This window comes from Myxocyprinus asiaticus, chromosome 20, assembly GCF_019703515.2.
Source record: "Myxocyprinus asiaticus isolate MX2 ecotype Aquarium Trade chromosome 20, UBuf_Myxa_2, whole genome shotgun sequence".
NCBI classification, from domain to species: domain Eukaryota; kingdom Metazoa; phylum Chordata; class Actinopteri; order Cypriniformes; family Catostomidae; genus Myxocyprinus; species Myxocyprinus asiaticus.
Genome location: NC_059363.1, coordinates 24,669,713 through 24,688,984, shown reverse-complemented (window position 1 = coordinate 24,688,984; position 19,272 = coordinate 24,669,713). Strand labels below are relative to the sequence as shown.

Here is a 19,272-nt window from a genome sequence, read left to right as displayed (position 1 = left end):
TTTACATTAAATGAATTGACCTAACACTTTGCATTTAAGTTAAAAGAGCCTAAATGCAACTGTGGAATGAAGCAATTATGCTTCAACAATTTAATGGCAGGAATGCTCTGGAGTGGTACCTCATCCATATTCAACATAACGACATATTGGTTACTGCTGGGCAAAAATATTAGCATGCATCGCTACAAAGGTCACACAAGAATCTCATTAGAGCTCCTTTCTAGTCTTTATTATCCTTTCATTATTGTTCTAAATACAAGTGTACAATTGACATGGCCATACATAATGGAAATATTACATTAAAAACATTCTTTAACCATGTTACATTTAGCAGTTATCTAATCCAATGGCCTATGCATTTGAATTTATTTAGATATAACAAAATCTAAATTACCATCAAGTGTTCATAATTGTAATATATCCATAGAACACACATACATAGAACATGTGTTTTATTAGTCAGTGTATATCAGCAGCACTTCCAATATTGCAGGAAAAGTAGCAAGTAGCAAGAATTTCCATTTAAATTTAACAGCAATAGCAAATAATAATGAAAATCACTTAATAAAAAATATTTCTGGAATGTTATATAACATAGTGAAGGTTCTGGCTGGTAAAAATGTGTTCAGACTATGTATGTACTTCACTGAACAAATTACAATTTGCAATTGCAGAGAATGAAGTGCAATCCTTGGCAATTAATATTTTACTGCCTTTTGCAAGAAATATTTTATTTACTCATCTAACAGAGTGTTTCCTTCTGATCTTTGTATTCAATTCTATAAAAACACCATGCACACTGAAAGATTGAGAAACATGCAGAGCCAAAGAAACCTTAAAGGAATTGTTCACCCAAAAATTAAAATTCCCTCATCATTTACTCATCCTCATGCCTTACCAGATGTGTATGACTTTCTTCTGCTGAACACAAACAAAGATTTTAGAATAATATTTCAGCTCTGCAGGTCCTCGCAATGCAAGTGAATGGGTCCCAAAATGTTTAAGCTCCAAAAGCACATAAAAGGCAGCATAAAAGTTATCAATACGACTTAGTGGTTTAATCCACATCTTCAGAAGCGATATAAGTGTGGGTGAGAAACAGACCAATGTTTAAGTCCTCTTTTACTATCAATCTCCACTTTCACTACTTTGATTTTGGCGGTTCGCATTCTCCGTTCATATCGCCACTTACTGGGCAGGGAGGAGAATGTATAGTAAAAAGGACTTAAATATTGATCTGTTTCTAAAGGTCTAAATGTAACCGTGCGTTGCGTCGACGCAGACCACAACAGCTGTGATTGTCCACTTTAACCACAGACCGCCTCCCAGGATGATATAGAGGATGTCTGAGGTACCGTTGCATTTTATCCAAGATTATTTTAATATATATGCATTACATTACGTTGTATTTGGACTTGTGACCATTTAATTTGTCAGCAAATTAAAAAGCACCTGGTAAGAGTTGGTTATATTTCCTATATGCATTGTAAATTCTTTAAAATGACACCCATTTATGTTATTCAGGTGAGTAGTTATTAAATAATTCGATGATTTCTTTTTCATCACGGAACATCAAAAGTATGCCAAAATATGTATGTATTATTATGTAAGCGACTCAAGAGCAAGCATACAGTAATTTCCTAATTTATTTTCTGCCTGCAATGCAGGCAACATGTATAATAAATAATATGTACAGTTGTGGCCAAAAATATTGGCACCCTTGGTAAATATGAGCAAAGAAGGCTGTGAAAAAAAAATCTGCTTTATCCTTTTGATCTTTCATTAAAAAAAAAAAAATCACAAAATTCTAACCTTTAATTGAAGTAAAACAATTGAAAAAGGGGAAATATCTCATTATTAAATCAATATTTATCTCCAAACCACATTGGCAACAATTACTGCCACCGCTAGAAATTATTATGAGTAAAATATATCTTAAGTATATACCCATTCATATTTTAAATTTTTTTAGTGCACCTGGATGACTAGAAACAGGAACATGAAATTGTTCAGCCATGACTTCCTGTTTCACATGGGAATAAATGAGGTAACACACAAGCCAAATTCCCTTAATCATCAATCACAGTGGGTAAGACTAAAAAATATAGTTCTGATGTGCGGCAAAAGGTTGTTGAGCTTCACAAAATGGGAAGTGGCTATAAGAAAATAACCAAAGCATTGAAAATGCCCATTTCCACCATCAGGGCAATAATTAACATGTTCCAGTCAACTGGAGATCTTAAGAATCGGCCTGGAAAAGGAAGTGTGTCTATATTGTCTCCAAGCACAGTGAGGAGGAGGGTTCAAGTGGCCAAAGAATCTCCAAGGATCACAGCTGGAGAATTGCAGAAATTAGTTGGGTCTTGTGGTCAGAAAGTCTATATAAAAAAAAATATCAGACATCACCTACATCACAAGTTGTTTGGGAGGGTTTAAAGAAAAAAGGCTCTGCTCTCATCCAACAACAGACTCAAGCGTCTTCAGTTTGCCAGACACTACTGAAACTTCAAATGCGAAAAAATAGCTTTTTGGCAGCAAACACCACAGATAGGTTTGGCACACACAAAGATGAAGAAATACACGATGCCCACGTTTAAATGTGGTGCTAGATCTTTAATGTTGTTAGTCTGTTTTTCAGCCAGAGATCCTGGACATCTTGTTCAGATACATGGCATCACGGACTCTATCAAATACCAACGGATAAAAAATCAAAACCTGCCTCTGCCAGAAAGCTTACAATGGGCCCTGGTTGGATCTTCCAGCAGGACAATGATCCAAAACAAACAGCAAAATCAACACAAAAATGGTGCACTAACCACAAAATCAAGGTTCTGCCATGGCCATCCCAGTCTCCTGACCTGAACCCCATAGAAAATTTGTGGGAGGAGAGTTTACCAACATGGACCTCTGAATTTGAAGGATCTGTAGAGATTCTGTATGGACGAATGGTCTCAGATCCCTTGCCAGGTGTTCTCCAACCTCATTAGGCATTATAAGACAAGACTCAGAACTGTTATCTTGGCAAAGGGAGGTTGCAAAAAGTATTGAATAAAAGGGTGCCAATAATTATGGCCAATGCATTTTGGAGAAAAATATTTATTTAATAATGAGATATTTCCCATGTTTCAATTCTTTTACTTCTATTAAAGGTTATATTTTTGTGATTATTTTTTAATGAAAGATAAAAAAATTAAAAAAAAGGTGCCAATATTTTTGCCCACAACTGTAACTACATTTCAACATGTTCACATACTTTGAACTCATATTTGATGCTACAATAAATTAATAAATACTAATGAATCCAGAAATTACATTGCTTGCATTGCTTTTGTTTATCTATGAAACATATAGTTAGCATTTGGTTGTGTACTCACAGAACGATACATACACATCAACGCAGAACAATAAATGCAAACAAACGCATTGGCCATTACGCGGAGCCAACGCCGTAGGTTTGACACAGAAGTATAAATCACCCTTAACCCATACTTATATCGCTTCTGAAGACATAGATTTAACCTCTGGAGTCTTATGGATTACTTTTATGATGCCTTTATGTGCAATTTGGAGCTTCAAAATTGTGGTCACCACTCACTTGCATTGTATGATCGTACAGAGCTGAGATATTCTTCTAAAAATCTTCATATGTGTTCAGCAGAAGAAAGAAAGTCATACACATCTGGGATGGCATGAGGGTGAGAAAATGATGAGAAAATTGTCATTTTTGGGTGAACTATCCTAACTAGGATAGTTAGTTTACCAAAAAATGAAAATACTGTCATGATTTACTCACACAACACATGTTGTTTCAAACCTGTATTACTTGTTTTCTTCCATTGAACACAAAAGATGATTTCAGGCAAACTGACTGCCTTTAGTCACCTTTCAATTTCATTTTATAGAAAAAGATGAAATGAAGTCACTAGTGACTCAGATTAACACCTTTTGTGTTTCACAAAAAAAATTATGATGGTTTGAAACAACATGTTGGTGAGTAAATGATGACAAATTAAATTTTTGGGTGAACTAACCCTTTATCTTTGAGAAACAAAAGATCCCCACAAATGGGTCACAATAAAGTTGCTTTCCACAACAAGACCCCATATACACTTAATTTCCCTAACACTACTGCTGATCAATAGAGCAAAACTGGTTATTGCTGTGATATGTTTATTTCTCAGGACTTGTGCACTCTTCCTCTTCACATGGCTTATCGGTTTGGGCTGAGCTGGTAGGAACCTCGTTGTTCTGTGTGGGCAAAAGCAAGCACTCCAGCTCTTCTGCATTGATTGCCACACTTTCAGGGGACAGCCACCGCTTGAACTGTTCCAAAGCACTGCAAAAAAAACATAAAAAATCATACCAAATAACCACAAGCATTTTGAACAGCACATTAAATTCACTGGACCATAGAAATGAATGACATGTATTCAACATAATCGTAGAGATAATCAGGTGTGAGAAAAACGAATGGATTTCTGAATGAATGACTCTAAAAATCCTCATTCATGGCATTCTTATTAACAAATAATTTATCATTTAAAGAGCACCTATTATGGTTTTTCAAATATTACCTTTCATGTAGTGTGTTATATAGCTGTTAGTGAATGTAAAAAAGTCTGCAAAGTTTCACAAATCAAAGTGCATGACAAATGGTGTTATTGACTCCCAAAAGAACCGATTCTGAACACATGAAACAAGTTGTTAGTAATTCTAGATTTAATTCCTGTACTAACCTACATAATTTGGTAACAAAAAACCCGCCTCTGGTCATCATTGGCTGCTCGCGAACAGCTTTGACCCGCCCTCAAACACTACACTAAGCGGTAGACCAATCACAACAGACTGGGACATCTGACCAATCAGAACAGAGTAGGGTCTCTGAAAGGAGGAGTTTAGAATGAATTCTCTAGATCGGATCATTGAACGAGTCGTTTTTGACACTGGGGAAAAAAAGGTAATGCTGTAATTTAATTATGAGCAAATTAAAGTGTTTTTTGACCAGGGATGCATGTAAATCTTTTGTATGAGACCTTTAAAACAAAATTAGGTACGTTTAAAAACCATAATAGGTGCTCTTTAACAAACAGTACATACTGTACTGCCATTGTAATAAAAAAAAATTAAAAAAAAGAGAGAGAGAGAGAGAGATTAGACTATCAAGACCATTGATGGAAAAAGCAATCCTTTAAGATAATAATGTTCCAATTAAAAATGTCCAATCAAATTATTGTGGGTTTTGATTGCCAAACTACACATCAAATCATCTCCATCCTATAATTTTCAGAAGATTTCAGCAGGTTTTTTTTCATTAGAATTTTTTTCCCAATTTTCTTAAAATTTGGAAAACACTTGCCTTTTCTTTGCTTAATGTGGGGTTTGTAAGGCAGTATTCTTCAACTTTTTTTTTTTTTTTTTTAAAGCTGCTTTATTTACAATATGTATTGCACTACACAAATTAAATTGGATCTGCAAACACATTTTGTACTTTCTAACATCTGTGCTGTTGGGTCACAACACAACTCAAATAGTAAATCAACGACAGAGTTGTTCAAGCAGAAGAAATTCTGTATTTAAGAGGCCAAGTATTTAATGAAATTAAGAGTTTGAAAATAAAAGCAGTTTCCTTTTTTGCTGAGTTATATATATATATATATATATATACACACACACACACACACACACACACACACACACCGATCAGCCACAACATTAAAACAACCTGCCTAATATTGTGTAGGTCCCCCTCGTGCCGCCAAAACAGCGCCAACCCGCATCTCAGAATAGCATTCAGAGATGATATTCTTCTCACCACAATTGTACAGAGCTGTTATCTGAGTTACCTTAGACTTTGTCAGTTCGGACCAGTCTGGACATTCTCTGCTGACCTCTATCATCAACAAGGCATTTCCATCTGCAGGACTGCCGCTCACTGGATATTTTTTGTTTTTGGCACCATTCTGAGTAAATTCTAGAGACTGTTGTGCATGAAAATCCCAGGAGATCAGCAGTTACAGAAATACTCAAACCAGCCCGTCTAGCACCAACAATCATCCCACGTTCCAAATAAATGAGATCAAATTTTTTCTCCATTCTGATGGTTGATGTGAACATTAACTGAAGCTCCTGACCCGTATCTGCCTGATTTCATGCACAGCTGCCATGACAGGCTGGTTTGAGTATTTCTGTAACTGCTGATCTCCTGGGATTTTCTGATCTCCGTGTCCTCTGAAGAGGCTGGCTGTTAAATGCAACTTTGCTGCTGCTGTATTTCTGCATCGCAAATCCACCGATATGCGCAGTGATGGTGGCGTAAATAAAGCGACATGTTTGATGTCATGATATATATATATACACACACACACTGAAATAGTTTGGAATAGAAGAATGGCCCATGGTCCACACAGTATTTTATCAGTATAAATACAGTCTACTCTTGAATAACTAAACTGCCTCGTCATGAATATAGCCATAGAAGCTGGCATGGCGTTAAAAAGTAAAGAAAGTAAATACACAGTCCATGTTTATATGGAATAATGGACTATATTAAATATAATTTATATATTTAATAATTCACATACACTCACCGAGCACTTTATTAGGAACACCTGTACACCTACTTATTCATGCGATTATCTAATCAGCTAATCATGTGGCAGCAGTGCAATGCATAAAATCATTCATATATGGGTCAGGAGCTTCAGTTAATGTTCACATCAACCATCAGAGTGGGGAAATCACAATATCAGTGATTTCGACCGTGGCATGATTGTTAGTGCCAGATGGGCTGATTTGAGTATTTCTGTCACTGCCAATATCCTGAGATTTTCACACAAAACAAAAAACATCCAGTGAGCGGCAGCTCTACATATGGAAACACCTTGTTGATGAGAGAGGTCAACGGAGAATGGCCAGACTGGTTTGAGCTGAAAGAAAGGCTACGTTAACTCAGATAACCACTCTGTACAATTGTAGAAAGCAGAATAGCATCTCAGAATGCACAACTTTAAGATACAACAGCAGAGGACCACGTCAGGCACTTTTTTAGGACCATAGTGTTCCTAATAAAGTGCTTGGTGAGTGTAGTTCCTCAATTAATTTTTATGATTATTTAAGTCAGTTTTTCAATACTGATAAGACACTATGAAATTTTTTATATGACTAGTTTTATTTATTTTAGCCTACATAAAGGTCAATCACATTTCAGGAAATTATGAATAAGAAAAAGTGTGAAAAGCTACATTTTTTATTATTCTGGTAGATAGTTATACCATCTAATTTAATTTTTAATTTTTTAATTATATTTATTTATCACACATTATACATTTGCACATATACAGTGAAATTCTTTTTTTCACATATCCCAGCTAAGCTGGGGTCAGAGTGCAGGGTCAGCCATGATACGGCGCCCCTGGAGCAGATAGGGTCAAGGGCCTTGCTCAAGGGCCCAACAGTGGCAACTTGGCAGTGCTGGGGCTTGAACCCCTGACCTTCTGATCAGTAACCCAGAGCCTTAGCTGCTGAGCCACCACTGCCCGTTATATCTGCAGATATAAGAGGGGCTAAAGTACATGATGCTCGAGAGCAGTGGGGTTTGTCCTTACCTCTGATCAAAGTTTCCATCCTGGAACAATTCTGAGGTTTGAGCATCATGAAGAAACCTATCCCAGCATTCCTTTTTTGCCTGGGACAAGGAACGGAGCATCTCCCTGGATGTTACTTCATTTGGTTGTCCCCTGATTCTCTTCAATCGACTTTCTAAAAAGTGTCGATAACATGTTTTTGAGAACAAGTCAACAGGCCACATTAAGAAAATGTGATTATCTGAAATGCCAGTTCCGGTACCTAAACTAGCAATGTAAACTTCAGAGTCAGCCATTGGTTCCCAGGGGCTGAAAGATGCTCTGGGGGAGTTTGGCTGAGGGATCCCTTGAGAGGAAGGCTGAAATGAGTCTGTAAATTGTCCATCATCATGTCCCAGTGGATCTGGCAGACTGGAGCAGACCTCGGACCAAAGATCTCCACTAGATCGGACCACATGGGTTTCGAAGTCGTCAATCATCACGTCCTCCAATAATTGAAGCATATATTTAATGCAATTCAATTTAGAGTGATAAGAATGTTTTCAGAGCATTTAAGTATCATCAGGGGTGGAAAGAGTACTGAAAAATAATACTCAAGTAAAAGTACTGTTACATCTTAAAAAATTTAGTTTGAGTAGAGTAAAAGTACCTGTCCTAAACACTACTCAAGTAAGAGTAAAAGAGTAGCTCATTTAAAAGTACTCATGAGTAATGAGTATTGAGTACTGAGTTGCGAAAGCTATGCCCCTTTATAATAAAAACTCTATGCTGCAGTTTTAAAAATGTAGCACACATACTGTAATTTATATTCCCTTTTATAGCTGTTTGCCAGGAAGAATAAAAAATATAGGTATTTTATAGGTGTTTGTGACTGACAACTTTTAAAATACATCACTTATCAATGATACTGTAAACAGTACATGAATCTGATGGAAAAAATAAAAATAAAAGGATGACATGATTACAGAAATGAAAAGATGAAAGTTATTTTCAATACAATGATCCCCATTTTATATAATAATGTATAAAACAATTCCATTAAAATCAGTTTATGTATAATGTCTACATTTTCCTTAATGTCGACAGAGAGTTACTGTTGCGCATAAAACATGTTCAAAAAATAACACTAAAAAAACAGGGTCACTTGGCACGTCATGTCCCGTACAATAAATGGGGTAGAACATTTGTTTGGTACAGGGGCCACATCGTGCTTCAAAGGAATAATTCACACAAAAATGAAAGTTCTCTCATCATTTAGTCACCCTTATGCCATCCCGGAATGTGTATAACTTTCTTTCTTCAGCAGAACACAAATTAAGATTTTAAGAAGAATATCTCAGTTCTTTTGGTGCATACAATGCAAGTGAATGAGTGCCAACATTTTGAAGCTCCAAAAATCACACAAGTCAGCATAAAAGTAGCCTAATCCATGTGACTCCAGTGGTTAAATCAATGTCTTCAGAAGAGATATGATAGGTTGGGTGAGAAACAGATCAATACTTAAGTCAATTTTTACTATAAATTCTCCTCCCAGCTCAGTCAATCTCCACTTTATCTTTCACTTTCTTCTTTTGTTTTTGGTAATTCACATTCTTCATGCATATCGCCATCTACTGGGCAGGGAGAAGAATTTCTAGCAAAAAAGGACTTAAATATTGTTCTTTTTCTCACCCACACCTATCATATCTCTTCTGAAGGTATGGATTAAACACTGGAGTCATATGGATTACTTTTGTGCTGCCTTTGTGCTTTTTGGAGCATCCAAATTTTGGCATCCATTCACTTGTATTGTGAGGACCTACAGAGCTGAGATATTCTTCTAAAAATCTTAATTTGTGTTCTGCTGAAGAAAGTAAGTCATAGACATCTGGGATGGCATTAGGGTGAGTAAATGATGAGAGAATTTTCATTTTTGAGTGAACTATTTCTTTAAGTAACATATGGGGGGGGGGGGGGGCACATTGTACTCCTTTTGAGATACAATATCCCCCATTGATTTAGTTCTTTAGCAATAGCTGTGTTCTCATTCTTATGTATGAGACTGGTGGAATGTTCTGACTGAAGTATTGCTCTACAAGGGTTGATACTTTTCTATCAGGCATTAGAAAAAGTTTGATAAAGGTTAAGCATAATTATACATTATTTTATTATCTCTACATTTCTGGTAATTTATTATACAAATTAACACTCTCTAAATCAGGAGTCGGTATTATTAAAAAACTATCAATATTGTAAAAAAAGAATTATTACAAATGTCACTGTTTTATTCTATTACATTAATACTTTTAAAGCTACTCAAGTTATTCAGCCAAATGTAGTGAGTGGTTTTCTTGTTTCCTTGTTGTTATTGTTGTTTGATTAATAGCCTTTTTATGACATAGGCCTACTAGACAGTGCTCAGTTCGGTTACGTACACATTTCAAGTCCGACATTTTGATGCAAATACGCATTTTGTCCCACTGTTTACGTTCACTTTAGACCAAACCGACTGCGTTTACATTATTGCCTCAACAGGACGGGCATTGGCGGAATTATAAAGTGTATTTGACCATTTAGCCACGTAACCCGCATTAGCGCACAAACATTAGCCGCCTGTCAATCAAACAGCACGCAGCTACAGACGTCAGGAAATAAAAAGTCAGTCTTTATATTTTATCTAGATCAACCAACCAGTGTTTGTCTTGCTATTGCGATCGATGTAATGAACACCCCTGTTCTAGATGTAGAACATACGCTAAGTATAGAAAATTACTCAAAAGTTTATCATTGATATCAATCTCTTTTTCTTTTTTTCAGATAAACAACAAGATTGTTTTATCGTCCAGCCCTACTGATAACATTGCCTTAATCTCTCACATCAACCCAATAATCTCAGTGATAGATAGCTAATTTACAGGCTACATTATAGACACAGAATCTAGTTAGCAGAAATATGAAATTTACCTCGATATGTTTCTTCAAATTAGAGGCAGTATTAATGCTGATATCTGGCTTGAGCAAGTTAAACTCACATGACACAATCATGCAATTGTCCTTTTGCACTGCGAAAAGCCCTTTCAGATGCGGCCGAGATGTTCAGGTGATTTTTGAGACCGATACCGAAACTGATTTTAGAGGGGGAAATTCACCGATTACCAATATTGTGGCCGATATAGTTCATTTTTGAGCTGGAATGAAAACAGACCTTTCCTATGTAGATTGTGCACCGATTTTGCACCGATATGACTATGCAAAGGTACTCAGAAGGCTGCTTTCTTAAACAAATATTTTTATCAAAGAATATTTGATATTATTATTATACACTGTCAATAAAGAATAAAAATACAATAAATATCTAAATAAACATCAGTAGCACTGTTTAGTATCAGTAAAATGCTGATCATTTAAATAAAGAATAAATAAAAATAAAATAAATAGCTAAATAAACATCAGGGGCCGGTTACACCAGCTATACGTACAATAAAACTTTGCCTAGTTGTGGTGTAAATGGGCACTAAGTCAAAATGTATGCACTACTAAATATTTGAGCGTTGCACCATTACATTTATGTAGGACGTAACCCTATGAATAAACTAAATATTTACGGAAGCCTCTGACCAGGAGCAACTGATGGAATAAAAAAGCAGAATGATATTTAATGACATCAATGAGCTCATGTTTTGCGTGACAGGCATCAGTCCTTTCGACATATATGATGTTGGCATTTACACTCGTTTACATTTACGAGAGAGAGAAAAAAAAACATACTTTTAAGCAGCTCTTCAGTATGAAACCGATCTAACGGTGCAGTTTTTAGGGTGCGTCGCCTGGTGTCAAGTTTCAACACATTCAAAATATATATAGGATATTCAGGCCCGGTTCCAGATCAAAATCACTGAGGGTGCTTCTGAAAATAGTGGGGGTGCTCTAGATGTATCGTAATTACACATTTTTAAAATATATTAAATCATATTTAAATGCTACTAAAACAACGTAAATAACAGTTTTTTATGTACAAAACATTTATTGCTTTGTTTTTTTCACATGATCTGTTGCTGAAAATGACAGCAAAATGCTGCTCCTGCAGATTAGGACATACTGATTTGCACAATCATACACATTTATAAGTTTTGATGCAGCAATTGTGTGTTCACAAACTGCAGGGATTTTTGTGTGTTTGATGGGATTCAAGGAAATCTGCTTGCCAATTTACAGTATTAGACTTACATATTCAATTGAGCAGAGGTGTGCAGTTGTTTTGGTACAGGGGCCACATCAGCCGTTAAGTAGAACATGAAAGAGAGAAGATAAATATTTCTGCATAGTTGTATCTTTTAATCCCAGAAGTAGTAGTGCACTCATGCACTCAAAGAATGATGCACAATTTTCTGAAATGTATACAGACTGATGGGACCATTCTGCGATTGCTTGAAGTTTTGCTGCTATACTTTCTATCATGTGTTACTAAAACTGAATAAAGGCTGAATAAAATTATTAATTTATTATTTTACCATACTTCAATGCAGTGGTAATTTAGTATTCAATTTAACACTACATCAGGAGTCTGGTTTAGTAAATAAAATAAAATATAATATAATATTCGGAAATTATAGATTCTAAAGGCTTATTTTAATGTTGGCCGCAAAGTGGACTAGGGCTGGGACAATTCATCGATGTAATCGATATCATCGATTACAGAAATACGTTGATTTGCCGTTTAATTTGCGTCGGCGCGTCGCAATGTAGTAATTAAAATGACAGTGCCCGGTTTAAGTATGGATTCCCCCGAAGAACAAGCTGCAGCTAAAAAAACTCGCCTACGGTCATCTAAAGCGTGGAAATATTTTAGCCAGAGACCCAACAATGTGGTGCTGTGTAAGCTATGCAAATTGGAAATGGCTTATCACAGCAGTACAACCGCCATGAACGAACACTTGAAGCGAAAGCATCCCGGAGTACTTTGTCAAGACGGCAGCAAGGCAGCACCATAAATCCTGTTTACTTTTTGTCCCCACCCAAGCATGACATAGTAGTATTACAACACGTGTTTCTGTTAGTAGTAGTCAATTAAAATTGTTTTTCTAAATGTTTCCTCATCGCCCCCAAGTTAAAAGTAATTTCTGCACCGCTGCTAACGTAGGGTCACCATACGTCCTCTTTTTCCCGGACATGTCCTCTTTTTCGGACCTTAAAAAAGCGTCCGGCCGGGATTTCTAAATTTGCGAAAATGTCCTGGATTCGGCTTTATTTGCATTATGATGTGAATCTGGTCTAATACTTCATTGTGTGTGCACGCATATTTGCATATAAGTCCCTCCTTCTCGCACAGCAATTGGTCGATTATAAGAGGTTTGTAGCAACTATTGGCCAAATTCCTGCCTGTCAATCTCTCCGCGAATGCGCAAAGCGCTGTTGTGTTCGGCATCAAACAGTTGCTTGACAGCAGCAGCAAATGACAGCTGAGTGGAAACAATGCCCGAACGAAAGTGCAAATTTACAGAAGATTTGCACAAAAAATTCCCATGCTTTCGTCCAGGTCGAAATCCGTGGGAAGTAGAATGTATGACATGTAAAGCTGGCACATATGTGTCAGTTGCTAATAAGCTCTGCGAAGCATAAATGGTCAGCAAAAGGTGAAAGTTCATCAGGTAAATTAACGGACTACTTTTTGCAACCAGGTAAAATTATCACATTGCTTCATTTTCCATGGCAATTCAAAATAATAGTAATAGTAAATGAAGGAACACTCATGGCATCAAATATTTTATTTTAGTACATGGACATTCAAAAGAATGTTGGAAATTTGTATTTATATATATATTTATGTTATGCTAATTGAGTGTCTTTTTCACTGTATTAAAGTTTGCATTCATAGTAACACTGTTGTTTGTTGCAGAATAATGCCCTGCAGTGCACACTTTGTTTCTTGTACATTTGTTTGTTTAAGAGAAGATGATTTAATAAAATATTGAAATATTAATGAGACAAGTTTTTTATATTTATTTTGGGTTAATTAATTGTTATATTAATCAAGTAATAATTATAAAAAATCTTTAGATTAATCATCAAATTAGTCCTTAGATTAATCGACTAATCGGAAAAAGAATCGTTAGATTAATCGATAAAAAAATAATCGTTAGGTGCAGCCCTAAAGTGGACACATTTGTTTTATTCTGAAAACATTATCAACCTGTTTACACACACGGGTCATGATGTGGGTGTCGTCAATGGTTTGTTTGGCATCCCATTCAGCACACAACTGAATAAAACAGGCTGCATGGCACTGATAAATGATTACTACCGGAGTAACATTCACATACAGGTGTGAGGGACTTCAGCATTTTACAAATAACACAAAGAACAAACATTTTCCTCTCTCACTTGGATTTGCTCATGTGTCCCCTCCGCGTGCAAATGATGTGAAGATCTATTGGGATTTTACTAAAGTTCATCACTGAAAAGGTTTCCTCGCAGACTTTGCACTAAACAGCACACGCAGCATCACGAATGGACATGGAGTGACTGCATTACACTTTTCTTTGAGCATAATATTGCACTATTGAGCTCTTTGAGGTTTTTTTCCGAAAAGGGGAGAGAGCGCGTGCACTCGCATGTATGGTTGCCAGGTTGCATAAATTAAGTATGACATAAGGCGAAATATTTCCTATTTGTGCAAGTATAAATCTCTCATTGGGGTGTTGCATCTATTATCTGGCAATCCTGAGCATATTAAAAGCTTGTGGATGTGCAATAGGTCCCAAAGCCAGATAAATGAAAGATCTAATAAAAAACGTTCATGATAAATCGACCCATGGGCAGCAGTTTGTCCTGGTCAGAAATTGAGGGTGCTCTAAGGTTCATTTAAGGGTGCTAAGCACCCTCAAGCATCCCCGTAGAACCGGGTTCTGAGGATATTAAAATGAATAAATGTCTATTTTTCCAGCCTGTTGTATTAGTATTTATTTATCACCCCTTATTTATTTTACAGTTCCTATATATTGTTATTTACAAAGGGCAAATATACTTATAATTATAAAATAAATTATATATATATATATATATACACCGATCAGCCACAACATTAAAACCACCTGCCTAATATTGTGTAGGTCCCCCCTCGTGCCGCCAAAACAGTGCCAACCCGCATCTCTTAATAGCATTCAGAGATGATATTCTTCTCACCACAATTGTACAGAGTGGTTATCTGAGTTACCGTAGACTTTGTCAGTTTGAACAAGTCTGGCCATTCTCTGCTGACCTCTCCAACAATCATCCATGTGATTATCTAATCAACCAATCGTGTGGCAGCAGTGCATAAAATCATTCAGATATGGGTCAGGAGCTTCAGTTAATGTTCACATCAACCATCACAATGGGGAAAAATAAAAAATATCCAGTGAGGGCATTTCCCTCCACAGAACTGCCTTGTTGATGAGAGAGGTCAATAGAGAATGGCCAGACTGGTTCAAACTGACAAAGTCTACGGTAACTCAGATAACCACTCTGTACAATTGTGGTGAGAAGAATATAATCTCTGAATGCTATTATGAGATGCGGGTTGGCACTGTTTTGGCGGCACAAGGGGGACCTACACAATATTAGGCAGGTGGTTTTAATTTTGTGGCTGATCGGTGTATTAACATATGCACTTATGCATTTTAATAGTTTTGAGTACGGGTCAAAAATGACCAGAAGGTTGCGGTTTCTTAAGACGATAGGAGGGTTAAAAGACAGCATGCCCGGTGTCTAATAAAGTGGACGGATTTAAAATCGGTCATTTGTTGATGGTGTTGCTATAACTAACAGCCATGTAACAAAAGTCTTAATGATTGTTGACGTTTGCTCTCAAGCAAAACCATTTAGTGGACGTGTAGAAAATGGCAATGGACATAAAGGTACAGTTGACATACTTACCTTAAACTACAACACTCTTGATGCACTTCAGACCTAAGAAGATATATTAAAAGGAGAAATAAATCCAAGCATTAGCATGTAAAATCCATCCTTCAGTCTCGCTCTTCTTTCCCTGCTGCTTAGGTATACGTCACCGGTAGGATTACCCACCAAATTTGATTGGCCATTACACCTGTCCATCAATAGTTCCGTGAATTTGATTGGTGGAGTTGATGTTCTTGGAAACATTACTTCCGTTTACTTCTTTAGCACGTTGATATCGAGTCGAAAAATTACGAGTAAGATTTATGTGTTTGTCTTTAAAGTTATATTGTAGTGAATAATGTAAACTTGTTTAATCGGTACAAGCGTTTAAAACAATGTTGCGCAAAATTCTTCTTGAGCTATCGCAAATTGTTCTTCTAATTGCTGTCATTTTCAAGTTATCAATGGTCTCTTTGGTCGTGCACGAGGAAAACAAATATAAAGAAAAGTTTGTGACGTACAGTACATGTCGATCATGGAATACTATTCTGTTATTTAATTGTTAATTTGATGTCTTGTATGTTAGATTTAGATCAGGTCAGTTTCTCATGTCTGTTGACCTGAATCAAGGACGCATCAGTGGAGGTGCATCATCTACACAGGTAAATCCAGCAGTCAGACTAAACCAACACAGTATAACAAGCCTGGATTGGGTCTCATTAGGGACTCTTTTCACTCCCAGGTTTTTAATAATCATTTAAATGCATATTATATTACTGTTACAACCTCTGCATCTCTTGTAAAAGCTTTTGTTTAGGACTCAGGATGAGTGTATGTCAGACTCACACTGCTACAGACTTCGCAGTTGTTTTAGTGGAATAATCGAGATATGAAATGCCATTTTTGCAGGCGGGGCTCATTAGGAAATGCAGACACTGCTCAGGCTGGCAGCAGTAGCGGTCCCTATGGGTTTACTGCTCTCCAGAACCATGGCATGGATATCTAGTGGCAAAACACATGTAGAACTCATCACACGTTTAAGAGGTATGCTATATATTCTTTTCTGATATGTATTCATATCAGACATTTTACATTCTGATATGTACAAATGTGTATTCATTTTCTAATACTACACAGATCATGGGGTTATCCGAAGTGATCAAGTGTTTAATGCCATGCTTGCCACTGATAGAGGGATTTATTCCAGAGACCACCCTTATGCTGACTCTCCCCAGTCCATAGGTGAATTCCATGTAACTAAAGCCAAATAGTTTTGAATACAGGCAATGATTACATGAAATCACAGCATGTTTGTCTTTTTCTTCAAAGGATACAAGGCTACCATCAGTGCCCCTCATATGGTAGGTGAGACATACAGATGCTTCTAAAGTAGACAAGTTATACAGAAACTAGTATCGTATGCTGCTATAAAATATAAAATATATTATTTTACTGATATTCCTACTTGTGTAGCACGCACATGCCCTTGAGCTACTCAGTGACAAGTTAACAGAAGGAGCCTCTGCCTTAGATGTGGGCTCAGGAAGTGGATATCTTACTGCGTGCTTCGCCAGAATGGTGAGTGCAGTCTTCTTTCGCTATGTACTGTACGTTTTTAATATAAAATGTAAAAAAATTGTGTCAGTCAAGATTTTAAAAATGCAGTGTATTTACAGTTTATGTGATCAAGTGTGATGATTCCACCTGTTATTACAGAATGTGACAGGACACAGCATAAAAGTAGCATGTCCTCTGAAACATTTACATTGTGATTTATTATGTTCATTTTGCAGGTAGGGCCCTCTGGAAAAGTGGTGGGAATTGACCACATAGAAGAGCTGGTGCAAGCCTCTGTGAAAAATGTACAGGCGGATGATCCAGAGTTGCTTGCCTCAGGACAAATTAAACTAGTGGGTGAGGGATTTTTTTAATGAATTAATTTTTAAACACAATAAAGTAGTGGAAATTAAATATTATAACAAAAATGTTATAAAATATTTATATCCACATATTGGTTTTATTGCAATTTCAATGGTAATTAAAATAAAACCATTGTTTTTTTTTTTTATATAAAATGTTGACATTATCATAAATGACATTATCATTGACATTGGATCTACTGGTGTTTTTTATTTATGCAGGTTTTTATTCTTAAGTGGTGGTTTTGTGTCTTCCTCCTTTGTTTTGCAGTGGGTGACGGACGGTTAGGTTTTCCTGACGAAGCCCCTTATGATGCCATTCACGTTGGAGCAGCTGCTCCTACACTCCCTAAAGCTGTATGTACTCAAGTTGTGTTTTGCATTCATACATAACATTTATTTTTTTTGGTGATTTTTCTCCCCAATTTGGAATTCCCAATTCCCAATGTGCTCTAAGTCCTTGTGGTGGCGTAGTGACTCGTCTCAATCCGGGTGGCGGAGGACGAATCTCAGTTGCCTCCGCGTCTGAGACCGTCAATCTATGCATCTTATCACGTGGCTATGCATCTTATCACATGGCTTCACACCATTCTCCGTGGTATCCACACACAACTCGCGTACCACATTGTAGCGACCACGAGGAGGTTGCCCCATGTGACTCTACCCTCCCTTGCAACCGGGCCAATTTGGTTGCTTAGGAGACCTGGCTGGAGTCACTCAGCACACCCTGCATACTTTACTGAATTTAAATTAAATTATTGTTTAAATATTCTGTTATAGTCTTATTAAAACCTGTGCATCAACAGCTCCTGGAGCAGTTGAAACCAGGTGGTAGACTAGTTTTGCCTGTGGGTCCAGAGGGTGGAAGCCAAGTTCTTGAGCAGTATGACCGACAGAGTGATGGCACTTTCCTCAGGAAAGCACTGATGGGTGTGGTTTATGTGCCACTGACAGACAAACACCGCCAGTGGCCAAGGTATGTATCAGTCATCAAGATATTAATCAGAACTGTGTGATTTATTGTGTACTGCATCTCATCACATGTATGACGGTTGATTTTTTTCTCTTCCCAGTGATGAGCTCTGATTGCAGTATCGTTGCCCCTGCAGGAGATGGCGCTGGTGCTGTGGTTCAGCAAGACTTTAAGACTGAGAAAAGGCCTCTCATCCCAACTCACCCTGCTGCCTAGCAACATACTTGTCTGGATCATTCTGATTCTTACAAATAAAGTGCAAATTCAGCAGTTGCCAGAGGACAGAAATGAATGCACTCATCTGAAGGTTTCTGAGGTGATGATCATTCTCTTACCTAAACTCAAGGACTGAAGGATTTGGATAGGAGGGCTTCTTATCTAAGACTTGTGTGATCTTAGTATGCTTCATAAATTGTCATATGTTCAGCTTTAACATACTATACAGCAAGAGGAGTAATGCAGATAGAAAACAGTTACCTTGAAATGTAACTGCTCCCATGCTACTTTTGTCAAATAAATCGTTTGATGTGTAATTACCATGAAGTTATATGCCAAGGCTTTAATATATAGGAAACATAGCCTATACTTTAAATAATTAAAATCAAGAATGTTTAAAACTTATTTTCTAAAAACAATTTCCTCTTCTTACATGCATGACATTTTTTGAAAATGTAATTATATTTTCAGTTAAGGTGTTGCTGTTGTCTAATCTGATCTTTAAATCCTGTAATAATCTACATGTAATTAAATGTATAAAAACTGTAATGCCTTGTATTTTTTATGAACCAATAAAGATATAAAAATACTGTAACAGATAAAATATTACATTTTAGTAACTTTTCTTCGAGAAGTCCTAACATTACAAACAATCATATTAGCCTCTGCAAAAAACCAAAAGAGAGAAAAAAATTAAAAACAACCGAAAAAATAAACAAACAAA

General features: G+C 36.6%; 2 protein-coding genes across 2 annotated transcripts; one reads left to right on the top strand and one right to left on the bottom strand.

The window, feature by feature from the left end:
* Positions 1-207: 207 nt before the first annotated feature.
* LOC127410912 (coiled-coil domain-containing protein 32-like) lies at positions 208-15,606 on the bottom strand. The gene is made up of 4 exons (XM_051646159.1): positions 15,477-15,606; positions 7,846-8,068; positions 7,605-7,758; positions 208-4,336 (listed from the first exon to the last, which is right to left on the bottom strand). Exons 2-4 carry the CDS (start codon positions 8,060-8,062, stop codon positions 4,171-4,173), a joined length of 537 nt encoding a protein of 178 aa, XP_051502119.1. The 5' UTR covers positions 8,063-8,068; positions 15,477-15,606; the 3' UTR covers positions 208-4,170.
* Positions 15,607-15,662: 56 nt separating this feature from the next.
* Positions 15,663-19,143, top strand: pcmtl (l-isoaspartyl protein carboxyl methyltransferase, like). The gene is made up of 10 exons (XM_051646151.1): positions 15,663-15,754; positions 16,027-16,102; positions 16,350-16,484; positions 16,578-16,682; positions 16,770-16,801; positions 16,914-17,018; positions 17,234-17,354; positions 17,631-17,716; positions 18,166-18,335; positions 18,433-19,143. Exons 3-10 carry the CDS (start codon positions 16,367-16,369, stop codon positions 18,443-18,445), a joined length of 750 nt encoding a protein of 249 aa, XP_051502111.1. The 5' UTR covers positions 15,663-15,754; positions 16,027-16,102; positions 16,350-16,366; the 3' UTR covers positions 18,446-19,143.
* The last annotated feature ends 129 nt before the right edge of the window (positions 19,144-19,272 follow it).